The sequence below is a fragment of the Emys orbicularis genome, chromosome 8, assembly GCF_028017835.1.
Source record: "Emys orbicularis isolate rEmyOrb1 chromosome 8, rEmyOrb1.hap1, whole genome shotgun sequence".
NCBI lineage: Eukaryota > Metazoa > Chordata > Testudines > Emydidae > Emys > Emys orbicularis.
In genome coordinates, this window is record NC_088690.1 from 64,580,334 (window position 1) to 64,596,573 (window position 16,240).

The 16,240-nt window shown below is 49.5% G+C and overlaps 1 protein-coding gene across 1 annotated transcript; it reads right to left on the bottom strand.

The window, feature by feature from the left end:
* Window positions 1-252: 252 nt before the first annotated feature.
* On the bottom strand, window positions 253-15,999 carry LOC135882755 (E-selectin-like; the record flags this gene model as incomplete). Its single annotated transcript, XM_065409773.1, has 10 exons — window positions 15,870-15,999; window positions 15,002-15,081; window positions 13,840-14,226; window positions 13,246-13,353; window positions 12,918-13,103; window positions 12,331-12,516; window positions 11,039-11,049; window positions 7,713-7,887; window positions 7,445-7,630; window positions 253-320 (listed from the first exon to the last, which is right to left on the bottom strand). Coding segments are annotated over exons 2-10 (1,344 nt in total), but the record flags the coding sequence as incomplete, so codon positions are not given.
* Window positions 16,000-16,240: the final 241 nt, after the last annotated feature.

Consider the following 16,240-nt stretch of genomic DNA (forward strand, 5'->3'; position numbering starts at 1 on the left):
ACTCTTTAGTCCCAGTGCACCTACGCGAAAATCCGGTCAATATGGCCGGGGATAGAGGCGAAATCCTCATAGGAGAACTCCTCGCAGGTCTCATGAAGGTACATTTCCAGCCTGTTCATCAGGTTCCTGGGTAGGGCGATCTTATTGGGCCCTCCGTGGTAGGACACGTTACCGCGCCACGACACCATCAGGTACTCTGGTATCATTGCCCTGCAGAGCATGGCGGCAAACGGCCCTGGTTTCTGAAGACTTTCTCGAAGCATCCTTTCCCTCTGGGACTTCGAGATCCTCAGCAGGGTGATGTCGCTCATGACGCCCTGCTTTGAATTAGGGAGGGGAATGTTAGTATTGGGACTGCTTTACAGCCACGCGGTGGAGGGAGAGGGGCAGCATACAGGGATCTTTCCCTGGGACAGCCGCGAGGGGGTGGGACAGGGGCATAGTTCATGCTGTCCTGATTGCTGGCAGCAGAGACTGGCATTGCTTTCAATGTGAAAGGAGGCCAGTGCTACTAGTACAGTGTTAAGCAGCCTGAAGTCTACGGCTTACCATGATTGCACGCTACAGACGTTCAGGTGTCCTGCCACGCTTCTCAGATAACTGCAAGACCACTGCAAGACCCCAGGCACTGAAGGCGAGGGCCGAAAATTCGACCTTGTCCTGAGTGCGCATGTGAGAGGTGCAGTGCATGGTCTTGTTCACAGAGAAAGACTAGGTTCTTTGTACACAACTTCATTTATCTGTCTCAGGAATTCATTCCCTTTTTCTCATTCCCACAGATACATCTGCGACTGACTTCCAACCCAGCCTGGCATCACACTCCCAGAGGCTAGCGCAGATTAGGAGGAGGAAGAAGAAGACGCGTGAGGACATGTTCTATGAACTAATGGACTGCTCACGAGCCCAGGCAGCCCAGCAGACACGGTGGAGGGAGAACTTGTCAGAAATGCACCGAGCAGTCATGGAACGGGAGGAGAGGTGGCGTCAGGAAGACCAGCAGGCTACTCAAACCCTGCTTGGACTAATGAGGGAGCAAACGGACACGCTCCGGCGCCTTGTGGATGTTCTGCAAGACCGGAGGCAGGAGGACAGAGCCCCGCTGCAGTCTATCTCTAACCGCCCTCCCCCGCCACAAAGTCCCACACCCCCCTCACCCAAAGTCCAAAGAAGGAGGGGCGGCAAGGGCCGTTAAAACTTTCAGTCAACCCCTGCAGACTGCTGTAGCACTAGAAGGCTCTCGTTCCTCAAAGTTTGAAAAGTCCTTTCCTACCCATCTCACACAAGCCCCCGTCCAAGTTTCCCCCCCCCCTTTTCATGTGCGGTTCATAATAAAATATTTGTTTCTGTTAAGTACTGTTTCCAAGATTTTCTTTTAGAGGAGATTCTGTCTGAAGGGGGGGAAGGGGTTTGGTAATTGGACAGGACAGTCACCTTTAGCAGGCTACAGAGGCGGGGGCAGGTCCAGCATCAGGACACATACACAGTGCAGTCACCAGTTACCCTGGTCAGTCTGGGAAGTGGTTTTCATGTTCTGGGGGGCGGGGGGGTTCATCTGTGACTTTGTGGCGGGGGAGGGCAGTTAGAGATCTTATGCCGCGGTCCTTATCCTGGATCACAGAGCCACGCAGCAGGGGGTCTGTAACCCTCCGCCCCCTGCCAGAAAGTCACTTGGCCGACACATACACGCAGTCCCGGCCAGGACTGCTGGCAGGCTCCGTTGAAACAACCAATCCACCACTGCGGAGCCTGTCATTCCCGGAGTTTAGAAGCATCATTTGCATCAGAACACTAAACCCGCCCCCCGCCACAGTCTGCGTCCCCGGTTTAAAACATTCCCGCGAAAACAGTAATAAAGACAACGTTGTTCATTAACAAAACGGAACAGATTTTATTTGTTGGGAAGGTGGTGAAGGGGGTATGTAACTTGGAAGGATAGTCAACAGTAACTGGGTAAAGAAACGGGGGCAGGTTCAGCATCTGTGTCCACAAACTAAACAGTCACTGGATACCCTGCTCAGTCAGGAACCTAGCTTTCAAAGCCTCCCTGATGCACAGCGCGTCCCACTGGGATCTTCTAATCGCCCGGCTGTCTGGCTGGGCGTAATCAGCAGCCAGGCTATTTGCCTCAACCTCCCACCCCGCCATAAAGGTCTCCCCCTTGCTCTCACACAGATTGTGGAGCACACAGCAAGCAGCTATCACAATGGGGATATTGGTTTCGCTGAGATCACAGCGAGTGAGTAAGCTTCTCCATCTCCCCTTGAGACGGCCAAAGGCACACTCCACCACCATTCTGCACTTGCTCAAACGGTAGTTGAAAAGTTCTTTTTCTGAGTCCAGGGCGCCAGTATAGGGCTTCATGAGCCAGGGCATTAGCGGGTATGCAGGGTCCCCGAGGATCACTGTAGGCATCTCCACATCCCCAAGACTTATTTTGTGCTCCGGGAAGTAAAGACCTTCCTGCAGCCGTCTAAACAGACCAGAGTTCCTGAACACGCGAGCGTCATGAACCTTGCCCAGCCATCCGACGTTGATGTTTGTAAAACGTCCCCTGTGGTCCACCAGTGCTTGCAGCACCATTGAAAAGTAGCCCTTTCTGTTAATGTACTGGCTGGCCTGGTGGTCCGGTCCCAGGATAGGGATGTGAGTCCCATCTATAGCCCCACCGCAGTTTGGGAATCCCATCGCGGCAAAGCCATCTATGATGAGCTCCACGTTTCCCAGGGTCACTACCTTTGACAGCAGTACCTTCACGATTGCCTTGGCTACTTGCATGACAACAACCCCCACGGTAGACTTGCCCACACCAAAGTGGTTCGCGACTGACCGGTAGCTGTCTGGCGTTGCAAGCTTCCAGAGGGCTATGGCCACTCGCTTCTGGACAGTCAGGGCTGCTCGCATCCGGGTGTCCTTGCGCTTCAGGGCAGGGGACAGCAACTCACAAAGTTCGAGGAAAGTCCCCTTCTGCATGCGAAAGTTTCGCAGCCACTGGGATTCATCCCAGACCTGCAGCACTATGCGGTCCCACCAGTCCGTGCTTGTTTCCAGGGCCCAGAATCGCCGTTCCACAATATCCACAAGACCCATTGCCACCGTGATGTCCTGGGCGCAGGGTCTCGTGGTTTCTGAGAGCTCTGAGCTACTCTCCGACTTCAGGCCCTCACGGTGGTGCCGTAGCCTCCTCTCCTGATTTCTCTGCAGCTGCCTCTGGTAAAGGTGGATGAGAAGCTGCGAGGCGTTGAGAACGGCCACAACTGCAGCGATGGTCGCAGCGGGATCCATGCTCGCACTGCTGTGGCGTCTGCGCTGTCACTGATCAGAAAAGTGCGCGAACTGATTTCCCGCCGGCGCTTTCAGGGAGGGAGGGAGGGAGGGCGGGAGTGACGGACGGATGACGACAGGTACCCAAAAGCACCCTCGACACATTTTTTTACCCAGAAGGCATTTGGGGCTCGACCCAGAATTCCAATGGGCAGCGGGGACTGCGGGAACTGTGGGATAGCTGCCCACAGTGCACCGCTTCCAATGTCGACGCTTGCCCCGTTAGTGTGGACTCACAAAGTCTCACAAAGTCGAATTACTGTCCTTAGTGTGGACACACACGTTCAACTTTGTAATATCGATTCCACATATTCGATTTAAGTCAAATCGAAGTACTCTCGTAGTGTAGACATACCCTCTGAGACAACAGACAAGCTAACACCTCTAGCCTGGTGTCATCAAAGTTGATTGGCAAATCACCCATCAAGTGGCCATTTGGCAGTGAATGGGAGGCAGGAACAGATTGATCTGCGGCCAGGTATAACTATGAATTTGCATTGGTATTACTACATCACTCAGGGGTGTGAAAAAGCCACACCCCGGAGCAATGCAGTTAGTTATACACCAGTGTAGACAGAGCCATGTCGATGGGAGGGCTTCTCCTGTCGACATAGATACCGCCTTTCGTGGAGGTGGATTAACTATGCCGCCAAGAGAAGCTCTCCCGTCAGCATAGTAGCGTCATCACCAAAGCGCTATAGTGGCGCAGCTGCATTAATGCAGTGCTTTAAGTGTAGACCTGCTCTGCGTTTTAGCAAGCAACAACATGGAACCTCTTTCACCACAAGATGCCATGTCTCTATCCTCACAGTGGGAAGGAAATTTATCTAGGGGTAACCCTCCGGAAAATGCATCTCAAAGGGTGACTGGACTATAAAAGTGAGGGGCAAAAACACCCCAGGGATATCTTTCTATCTCTCTCTTGCTCTCTCTCTTTCACCCAAGACGACAAAGGAACCAGCCCTTTGACTTGGTGAGGGCATCGTGACCTGAGAATTTGGTCAGCCCTGTTGCTGGGAACTTGGGATAAGGATTTTACCTTGAACCAAGACTAGTTTCGTTTTAGCTACTAGAGAGCATTTTATCTGTATTTCTCTTGTAACCATTTCTGACCTTAATATTTATACTTGTACTCACTTAAAATCTGTCTCTTTGTAGTTAAATACACTTTTTATTTTTTAACCAAACGTAATCCAGTGTTGTCTTTAAACTGAACTGTTTGGGTAACTCCAGTTAAAGTAGCAAACTGTTGGATAATATCTGAACTGTCCCGGAGAGGCTGAACAGTGCAGAACACACATTTTGGGGACAATCCAGGACTGGGAGTGTCTTGGGGTCACTGCAAGTAGTAACCAAGTACTGCTGGAAGCCAGTATGTGGCTGGTATTTGCTGACAAGCTGCTGGTGTCAGAGATGCTGGACCAGGACTGCAGCTACACACAGATACTCAGGAGGTGACCTGCCTACTGTTTGTGAGCGGCCCAGGTTGGGAGCTACAGCAACAAAGCATTGTGAGGCACCCAAATTTGCAGGGCAGGTGGTGACAGAACCCCGCACTGGTCTGGATTGCACCCCAGAATGTGACAAGTAAGTTTTCACTTGATGCCCTCTCCCTCTCTGCTGCTTTCTCTCATTCTGTTTCCTCTTTTTTTTTTTTTTGGTCACAATCTCTTTTTAATATTTCGTTTCTCACTTATTCTTCCTAAGTTTTTATTTCCTGCAAAGCAAAATGGCGTTAACCTGTTATCACTAACCTGCAGGCCAGCATGTTGGTACTCTCATCATCTGGAACAAATTGAACCTACAAATGTTTCCCTTTGAAATTTTCCGCTCATACACCTATTGAGTAAATTCCTCTTTGTATGCACTTTTACCATTTTTCAGCAGAAGCAGATTGGGGAGTTTTTCTTACTGTGGTTAATAAAATATAGGCCTTCAGTAGTTGATTTAAAGGCAGAATATAGACACATGCTCACCATTTTAAAATACATTGTTAGATATGAAACTTATGTTTCTCTTTGCTCGTATTGATAGATCTGTTACTCCACAATAATAGTAACTCATATTTTTGTCTCTTCATGCTTATTTGAAATGCAGTGCTAATGAATAGCTCTGTATTTTTCCCCCCAAGCAAATTTCCTCCTAGTCTGTATGCTCCGGTGATTTCAGAGGTCCATCGAGATGAAATAGCCAGGGTTTTTCTGGTGGCACTGGACCCCCCCAGCTTCTTCCCTTCAGGCCTTTTCTGGAGAAGGTATTAAGTGAAAAATTAGGTAGGTTTAAAAATATTACTGCCTGTGTTTAATAGTACAGTTGTGCCATCTCTCAGGATGAGAACAAGGTGTCTTGACTTTTTGTGCTTCACTCGCTATACAACACTTCTGCATATGTCAAAAAGTTGGTATCTTATTTCTGTGGAGTAGTTTTAATAATGGATCCTAAGTAATACTTTTAGGTACGAAAGGATCTTCAGCCAATTACAGCACTAGGTGGGGTGAACAATGCACAGCTCATAAAACAACATAAAAGGTTCTTTAACTCTATGACTGTTATTCTGCGTGCACTGGGAAAATTGCATTAAAACACTGATTTATTATATTGAACAAATCATATTTTTAGTTAAGATGCCCTTCTGACACACAAGTCGACGCAAAAGTGGGCTGACTGAAAATTTTCTGCCAAAACTATTTTTTGACGGAAAAATTGGGTTTTTGACCCCCCCCCCCTCCCCAAAGTGTCTTTTCTATGGAAATCTTTTCATCAAAAAATTGCATGTTTTTCCCCCCTGGTTTTCAGCCAAACCCAAAATATTTCAACCAGAAAATAAAATATCTCTGAAATGCTGCCACAGTCCATCCTGGAAATTGTAGTTCAGGTGTCTCATGCACCCATTCTCCTTTGTGTGCTATACTGGGCTACCCCAGCCAGCCTTCATCTTCCCTGATGCACACTGTGGCCATGCAACTCTCCTGAGGCTCTCATGAAGAGCAGAGAGTATGGTGCATCATGGGAACTGTAGTCTGACCACAGAGCCAGGGCCATAAAGGGCCATGAAGGAGCATGAGGCACTCTAACCGCAACTCCCGTGAGGCACTACAGTAGCATTTCTGAATCAAAATTCTTTGTTTTTTGTATAAAATATTATAATTAGTTATTTTTTGCTGAAAACATGAAATTTTCTCTGGGACTTCACCTCCCCTCCATTTTCCAACCAGCTCCATCTCTGAGTGACTTTTGAGCTTCATTAGCAGCATTAATGTACTTTTCACTCAGTCTTCTGTTGTTAATCACTCGCCCTAGCTTAGTTTTGATTCCATCAAAAATGTCCTCTACAAATGCAAATGTACTTCACATTAAAAAAAAAAATTCCCTGCAGATCTTTCTCCTGAGTTGCATCTGCCGCAGTGTCATCTTCTGGTTACCATAATGGACAAGCTGCCCTCTCAGTCTGAGAATGTGCAGGCTCTCTGGACCACAGGAAGCCAGTTCTCAGCAGAGGTTCCCAGGTAATTTTTGCCTACAGCAGTCAAGCTGCACACGCAGACATGGGGATTCAGGTACAAGAGGCCCCTCAAGCTAGCAAATCAGTAGCATTAGCAGGCTCTGAGGGCGCACTGTCTGATCCTTGGCCAGATGTGCTGGTGGATGTGATGTAATTCCTCAAGGGTGCACAGTACAAAGCAGAGATGCACTGGTCAGTTGAGGGAAGAGATGGGGTTTGTAGGGGGCCATGTAGGCGTAGGGAGGAGTGGGGACAAAACAGAGCTCCATGATGCTAATTCTTAGCTCACAGTACAAGAGAGTTGCCTAAAGACTGCTCTAATGTTCATCAGGGCCAGAGTTAGGGATGACCTCTCCCTTGTCAAGCATGTGTTGGTGCAAGGAACCTGGCCCCTCCTTTAAACGCACAATGTTAATGGTATGCTATCCTGCTTCTTGGGGGTCTGCTCCTCATGACAGTTACTTCCCCTGTCTGCACCTCATTTTCCACATCTGTAAAATGGGGACAATGATACTGACTTCTTTTGGAAAGTGCTTTGAGATCCACTGACGAGAAGTGCTGTTTAAGAGCTAGGCATTGTATTATTATTAATGGATTATTTCAAAAAGGACAAAGACCTACCTTCACACTTCGGGAAGGGCTCTGACCATTCTCCCTGAGCTGTGCACTGAATCGTGGGTGATCCACTTAATCTGTAGCCCTCCTCACAATGGAACTCACAGGCCGAGTTGTGGGTGAATTCTGGATGACGGGCAGTACACTCCACAAAGCCGTTTTCAGGCCTGTTCACTGCTTCACACATCAGTGGTTAGTTTGGATGCCACAGGAGCACTCTACACAAGCAGTGAGAGCCCTGTGTACTGGGAAGGGCAGTGATAAAGAAAGGTACCTTCGCATTCCGGCTGCTCTCCATCCCACTTTCCAGAAGCGCCACACTGCAGCTTGTCTGATCCCTTCAACACAAACCCTTCTTCACAGGCAAACTCACAGGTTGAATTCCACAGAAAGTTCCCAGAGGCCGGAGAGCACGTCTGGGCACCATGAGCCAGAGCCTTTAAGCCATCCATAGGCGTGCGCAGCACATTTCATTAGGGTGTGCACCCACCCCGCCCTAGCCCCGCCCGCATCCACTCCCTCCTACTTCTCGCCTCCTGACTGCCCCCCTCAGAACCCCCAACCCCCCCGCTCCTTGTCCCCTGACTACTATCTCCTGGGACCCCTGCCCCTAACTACCCCCCAGGACTCCACCCCCTATCTAAGTCTCCCTGCTCCTTGTCCCCTGACTGCCCCCCTAGGACTCTACCCCCTACTTGTCCCCTGACTGCCCCGACCCTTATCCACATCCTCGCCCCCAGACAGACCCCTGGGACTCTCACGCCTATCCAACTGCTCCCCACCCCCTGACAGGACCCCCAGAACTCTCGACCCATACAACCCCCCCTGCTCCCTGCCTGCCCCAACCCCTCTCCACACCCCTGCCTCCTGACAGGCCCCCCCCCCGAACTCCCAACTCATCCAACCACCCCCAGCTCATTGTCCCCTGACCACCCTCTCCAGAGACCCCCCCACCTTAACTGCCCCCCCAGGACCCTCCTTGCTCCCTGTCCCCTGACTGCTCCCATCCCTTATCCAACCCCACCGGCCCTGGACCCCTTACCATGAGGCTCCTAGCAGCGTGTTTTGCCAGACACGCTGCCCCGCACATGGGTGGCAGGTTTGTAGAAATTTTGGTGGTGCCCAGAACCCGCCCCCCCCCCAACTTCGCCCCCCACCTGCCTAAGGCTCTGGGATGGACTTTGGATGGGGGAGGGGGTCTGGGGTGCAGGCTCTGGGATGGAGTTTGGGTGCTGGGTGCAGGCTCCGTGCTGGGGCAGGGGGTGGGTGTGCAGTAGGGGGTGAGGGGTGCAGGCTCTGGGACGGAGTTTGGGTGCAGGCTCTGGGCTGGGGGTGGGGGCATAGGAGGGGGTGAGGGGTGCAGGCTCTGGGAGGGAGTTTGGGGATAGGAGGGGGTGCAGGGGTAAGGGCTGTGGGGCTGAGGATGAGGGGTTCATGATGCAGGAGGGGGCTCAGGGCTGGGGCAGAGGATTAGGGTGCAGGGGGATGAGGCTTCTGGCTGAGGATGCAGGGCCGCCCGGGGGGGGCAAGTGGGGCAATTTGCCCCAGGCCCCGGGCCCCACAGGGGCCCCCATAAGAATGTCGGAGGCTCCCCCCGCCTCCGCCTTCCCCCGGCGCCTCAGTGCGCTGCATCCAGGAGCAGCCCTGGACAGCGCTGCAGCGCCGTGGTGGCTCCAGCAAGGCCTGAGCTCCACCCGCTCAGAGCCGCGTGGTAAGGGGGCGGGGCTGTGAGCTGCGGCCGAGCGGGAGGAGCTCAGGTCCCGCCGACAGGGCCGCCCAGAGGATTCAGGGAGCCTGGGGCAAAGCAATTTCGGGGGCCCCTTCCATAAAAAAAGTTGCAATACTATAGTAACATGTATTTGGAAATGTAAAAAATAACCAGTGAAATACATTCAAAAATTATTTTAATAATTTGAAAATACACAACATACATTATTTAAAAACATTAAATGCTTTAATGGTATGTATACATTTGCAATTACATAATGAGCTGTCGCTGGGTGATGGTGATGGTTGGTGCCAATGGGCTGTCGCTGCCTGGGGGTGGCGCAGCTGTTACCCAGGACTGGGTGGGGAGCTGGGCTCTGGGTTGGGGGGTGCCTGGCTCAGAGGGGCTGGGCTTGGAGCTGGGGGTCAGGGCTGTGGGGGGATGGGGTCAGGGGGTGCCCGGCTCATAGGGGCTGGGCTCGGAGCTGGGGGTCAGGGCTGTGGGGGGATGGGTCAGGGGTGCCCGGTTCATAGGGGCTGGGCTCGGAGCTGGGGGTCAGGGCTGTGGGGGGATGGGTCAGGGGGTGCCCAACTGGCCAGCTCAGGGGGGCTGGGCTCGGAGCTGGGGGTCAGAGATGGGGGGGATGGGGTTGGGGGGTGCCCAGCTGGCCAGCTCAGAGGGGCTGGGCTCAGAGCTGGGGGTCAGGGCTGTGGGGGGGATGGGGTCAGAGGGTGCCCGGCTCAGAGGGGCTGTGCTCAGAGCTGGGGGGGATGGGGTCTGGGGGTGCCCAGCTCAGAGTGGCTTACCATGCTGCTTACCCCCGCCTCCCTCCTCTCACGGAGCCCAGCGAGCCGCATCCAGCAGCGGCCCTGGCAGCGCTGAAGCGGCGTGGCTTTGATGAGGGGTTCATGATACAGGACGGGGCTCAGGGCTGGGGCAGAGGATTTGGGTGCGGGGGGATGAGGGCTCTGGCTCTGGCTGGGGATGAGGGGTTCACAATGCAGGGGGGGGCTCCTGGCTGGGGCAGAGGATTAGGGTGCGGGGGGATGAGGGATGGGGATGGGGGGTTCATGACACAGGAGGGGGCTCAGGGCTAGAGCAGAGGATTAGGGTGCGGGGGGATAAGGGATGGGGATGGGGATGGGGGTTCATGACGCAGGAGGGGGCTCAGGGCTGGGGCAGAGGATTAGGGTGCAGGGGGATGAGGGCTCTGGCTGGGGCGGCTCAGGGCTGGGGCAGAGGATTAGGGTGCGGGGGATGAGGGCTGGGGATGAGGGCTGGGGCTGAGGATGAGGGGTTCACGATGCAGGAGGGGACTCAGGGCTGGGGCAGAGGATTAGGGTGCGGGGGGATGAGGGATGGGGATGGGGGGGTTCATGACGCAGGAGGGGGCTCAGGGCTGGGGCAGTGGATTAGGGTGCGGGGGGATAAGGGCTGGGGCTGAGGGGTTCATGATGCAGGAGGGGGCTCAGAGCTGGGGCAGATGATTAGGGTGCAGGGGGATGAGGGCTGGGGCTGGGGATGAGAGGTTTGGGGTATTGGAGAGGCTCAGGGCTAGGGCAGAAGGGCAGGGTAAGGGCAGCCTGCCCTGCCATTAGGGGATGGGGGGCACTAGGACCCTGGGGCAGCAGACAGCCGTTGAGCAGGAATGTGCAGCACAAGCAGGCACGGGAGAGGCCCACGCCTATTTCTTCCAGGTAGGGACGCTCCGGGATGGGGTTGGGGGAGACCCGCGGGGGGGGGGGGGAGGTGGCAGGCGGGGGCTGGCCCGGGAAGGCGGGGGAAGGGCCGGGGCTTGCTGCACCGGGAGAGTGGAGCCATTTGCCCACCCCTGCATTAGGGTGTGCCTGTGCACACCCAGCACACCCCATGCGCACACCTATGAAGCCATCACACTGCACAACTGCAAATCACATGGAATAGCATGGAGCTTAGTTTGGAATTGTCGTGGAAAAAGTCACCCACGCATTGATTTTAGTTCACAGACTCAAGCCTGAGGCCAGTTTATTGCAATACATACCAACGCGTTGGGGTAGCAGTCCGAAAACTACCACACCTAGCACAGCACGCAGGCTGCTTTTATTCCATCAAACCGCAAGCATAGTACAAATAATACGTCATTTATGCGAAAATAAGAGTTGGGGTCTGTCCCTTTTTCCCGGCAGCTTCCTCATTATTTATGAGAATTGGGTGCCTATTGGGTGGGGGGGTTTCTTGGTGGTTTCCGACATGGGTGGTACTTGGCACCAGTTGGAGTGTTGTTCTCGTCAGGGTACATACTGTTTTTTTCCGGGGTTCTATGGTTAAGGGCATAGGGGTTTATTACGGGACACCCAAAGATGATATATGATTGGCTAGTTTGGTAGTTAGCTGGAACTACAGGGGAAGTTGACCTTTACTAGAAGCAATTTCTTCATATAGGCGGTTATTATGTTTCATGAACAAGCGGCTATCATGTTTTTCATAAACAAGCAGTTATTATGTTGCTAAGCCTTTCGCATTGCTCCCTCCCCCCTCCGGTCATAGCCCATGATCATACTTGGCAGGAAATTGTACAGCTTAGTTTTGTTCAGGCTCTGGCCTGTACTGTTCTACGTAAAGGCCGTCTATATAGTCAGCTTCTGTCAGAGGGCCTGAATTTGGGCCTTCGGTGTTACTTTGGCTGTCATAAAGAAGGCCACCTAGTTCTTTTTCCCCACAGAACAAAGTAAAAGAAAAACATTTCTTCTGCATGGTAACAGAATATACATTGATGGGAGCTGGGCGTTACAGAGCGAAGCTATCTCCCTGCAGGCTAAGAAAATGACTAGGAGCAGTGGGATCTGGGTGTCTCAGGGGACTGGACACGGGATTTCGGGATGTCTCCGTATTTCATAACATGTAACCAAAATACAAATCTATTCTTGTAAGATGTATATAGTGTCTCTAAAAAAGGTTCTAAATTATGCCCCATTTCTGGTACTGACAGATGTGCATCAGACCCCACTCCAAATCAACATGCATTTCAGATCTGAAACAAATGATCTTTCAGTGATCTTTCTCTGAAGCACCTTAGAGTTCAGGCTTTCTGAAAAAAGGTGCTACGGGAAAATCAAGAGCTTATATTATCACTGTATCTAGCTGATTGGCTTTGCAAAGCTTCTGCACTCGAAGCACTTGATAGGAATTGCTTAATCTTAGGTACCTTCGCATTCCGGCTGCTGTCCATCCCACTCTCCAGAAGCGCCGCACTGCAGCCTGTCTGATCCCTTCAACACAAACCCTTCTTCACAGGCAAACTCACAGGTTGAATTCCACAGCAAGTTCCCAGAGGCCGGAGAGCACATCAGGAAGCCATGAGCTGGAGCCTTTAAGCCATCACACTGCACAGCTGCAAATCACATGGAATAGCGTGGAGCTTAGTTTGGAGCAAACTAAGGGAAAAACTTTTCTTCTGCATAGTAACAGAATATACATTGATGGGAGCTGGGCGTTACAGAGCGAAGCTATCTCCCTGCAGGTTAAGAAAGTGACCGGGACAGAGACAGTGTAGAGCTATCTAGGGCAGGGTTAAGTCAATGCCTCTCCCTGAACTGTACTTCTTCTGGGACAAAGGCAGGCCTGTAGGCTCCAGATCTGTCAATCTGAAACCCAATTCACTTTAAGAATTTAATATTAAAATAGTGGGCCAGAGCCTCCATTGCTGTAAAGGGGCAAAGCTGCATTGAAGTCAACAGAGCCATAAGGATTTATGCCAGTTGAGATCTGACCTACAGTTCCTTGAGAATTTACCTCTACATGCTGGAGTGGGTGCAGACCAGTTTCCGGAAGAGGTACACCAGACTGGTTCAAACCCAGTTGATTCATAGCCTTCTGCACACTGAACCTCACAGGATGAGTTGTAGCTGTAGGTCTGCAGTGGATGGCTGCACTCCAGTGTCCCTTGATGGGGTTCTTTTAATTGGTCGCAAGTCACAACTACAAAGGGACCCAAGCAGGCCTACAGTCAGTACCACTTTCTCAACAGCAAATGAAATAATCAAACTAGCTAGACCTACTGAAAACTAGCTGACATGCACATCTTCTCCCTGTTTGGGAAGGCATTAAGAAATAATCTTACCATGCTGGCATTCAGGCCCATAGAATCCAGCATCACAGAGGCAGGTATGATTGTTAATGGTCTCCAGGCATTCACCATGGCCACTGCAGGAAGACTGGTTACAGGAAGCTAGAAGGAAATTCAGCATGGTTATAAAACAATCTATCCCCTTTACTAAGTTAATCTGTTTAGAGCCATTGCAGTGCTTTACTTATCCAGGAGAAAACACACTGTGGATAATAAATACTTTGCAAAAGTAAACAGAGGGTGAACGTTATGCCATTTGAAATTACATTGGTATTGCATCGCAGCATTTCAGAAACCAAGACAGTTGAACCTAGCCACTCACAAAAGTATTCCTGTGGCTGGAAACAGACTCAACTTATATCAAAAGTTAAATCACAAAAAGAACAATAGACTTTTACATGATTTAATAAAGGCTCTAAGTTCTGCATTATTCGTTTTAAGCAAGCGAGTAGCCCTCAGTGGACCACTCACATGCTTAAAGTTAAGCCTAATATAGTAACAATGTTTAATGTATATATATAGGTTAGCTAATAAACGTCCATTTTCTTATTATCATATAGGCTCTTTGGGATTGATTGCATTCTGTACCTGCGTAGCACAAGGCAACCTTCTGTTTGCTGCATCTTTCATCATTCCATTTGCCTGCATCCTTGTCTCTTTTGATGTAGATTTCAACACAGTCCTCGTCATTCCTTCTGTTGTTTGGTTCACCCTGAGCCCAGTTTTTAGCCTCTTCAGTCAGCCGTTTTCTTGTTCCAACCCAGGTCCACTCATTATCAATTTTTCTGATTCCAATCCAGTAATAACTTGGATTGAAGGGTAAAAATGCATTCAGATGGGCAATTTCCTCCTTATTCTGAATGGCAACCATATTTGTATAGTGTTTCCTACACCATTCCTCCGCAAGCTTATAGGTCATACTTTTTTCTGAATAGTGGTATGTCCAGCAATTGCCCTCCTCAAGCACCATAAGTCCTAGAAAGAGAAGATGCAGAGAAGTTGGTATCCTTTTACCTGTGCTTCCTGTTCTGTTATCAAAGGCCATGTTTATCTCTTTATATGATTCTGCTTTACGAAGAGCATTTCCAGGAAGAATTAGTGTCTATCTCTTTGAGAGAACTGATCAGAAAAAGAGCTTCAGCAGCTAGAACTGCAGTATATAGCACAGAGAGATTTAAAAAGGGAGAGAGAGAGAGAGAGAGAGAGGAATGAAAACAGCACAGAAATTTAGCCCAAACATACAAGATGTCAGTGTCAAAATGCTCTTCCAGGAGCTAACAGAAATAACGCTGTTGAATTAGGGATCCCACCTGCATGCTACGTTTTGGATATAACTTCTACAGCAACCTAGACCTGATTGCTTTTTTCTAAAGAAGAATATATCTAGATCTCAGTGGATATTGCATATGTGCAGGTATTTGAGCCTGTGTATTTGCTTTATACAAAGTTACAATAGTCTCCCAATCAGACATGTCAATATCAAATGTAGGGTCTCCAGCTTGTCAAGGATGTGTCCAGTCATTGCCCACACTGGGTGGGTATGCTGCACAGCCCCACATAGGGGCCACTTTTGGCTTTGGCAGTTGAGAGAGGAAGCATGCCATGCCATCTAATGCTTTTTGTGCAAATCTGCCCTAAATCTTAACCCAGCTACTGCACCCCCATTTACTTCAGAAGGAAGCTGCGAGAAAACAGCAGTGCTGTTACTTCCAGTCTAACTTGTTTTCCACTCAGATACACACTCACTTACCGTAAGTGAGAACAGAGAGGAACCACAGGCCAATCATGTTTCTGGAGAACTTCTCTTCACTTTGCTCTTTGAAGAGATGGCTGCAAAAAACAAACATGCAGGATTACAGCACATGGTTTAAGCACTGATATTAACTTATTGCAATACAATAATATCATACAACGTTATTGTCTATAGCATCTTTCCTATACGCTATTTCACAAATCACTTTACGGGGTTAAACAGCAAGACTCTCCACTGGGCTAGTGTATTGTCTAAAGCAGATCTTAATGGTGAGGCGGACTGGAAATTAAAGTAACTTGCACAGGACATTTGTGTAGCGTTACTTCAGATCTGACTGAATCTGATAGCTCTGAGCTGAGATCACTGACAATGAACTCAGCTAAGATATGAATACCTTTGAAAGGATTCGATTTTTATCAGTAAAAGTCGATAAACATTGATTTCAAGTAAGAAAAATGCTGCTTGAGAACTTAGATTTTGATTTAAGGATATTTATTTTGTAAATTGTGACACAAGATATTGACAGTTTGTGTTTTAACTGTTATAAAGCTTTAACTTTTTGAATCTCAATATCTACTGTCATAAAATAATTATTGTCTGACTCACACAGACACACAGACACACTTTCCAACGCCCCATAATTTCCCACAACTGTGAAAATTTAAATGGATAAAAAAAATTTAAAAATGCTTAAAAGACATAATTTTGCACAAGTGTGAAAATTTAAATCAATAAAAAAATCTTTAAAATGCTTAAAAATAAACTAAACTTTTTATTCATCAAAATTATACAAAAATAAAAATTGAATTCTGCCAAGCATGGATATGAAATACAACAAAACTACTTGAAAGGCTATTATACTTACAGATTGTGGCTGTGATGCCTGGTGCTACGTAGCAGCCTGGTAAAGATGTGTCTTCAGCGACTGTTTTCCTTTGCTAAGTCACTGCAGTAGTTCTTATGCTAAGACTCAGTGGAGAGCTGCCAGTCAGTGTGTACCCTTTGCCTTCAGCTCGCAGCCTTTTTATTCTATCAGCTCCTACTTCCTAGAAATTCTAGTGACGTAGCTAAGAGGATATCTCCTAATAAGAAAGTGAAAAATTCCCCAGGAAAAAGTATATCCATGATGCCAAAACTCACAAATACACACCCATATGCCTTCTTCTCCCAGACACAAACCAGCACCATATATTTTAATTCAGATTAATGCACAATTCCAGGATATCAAGAGAAAAT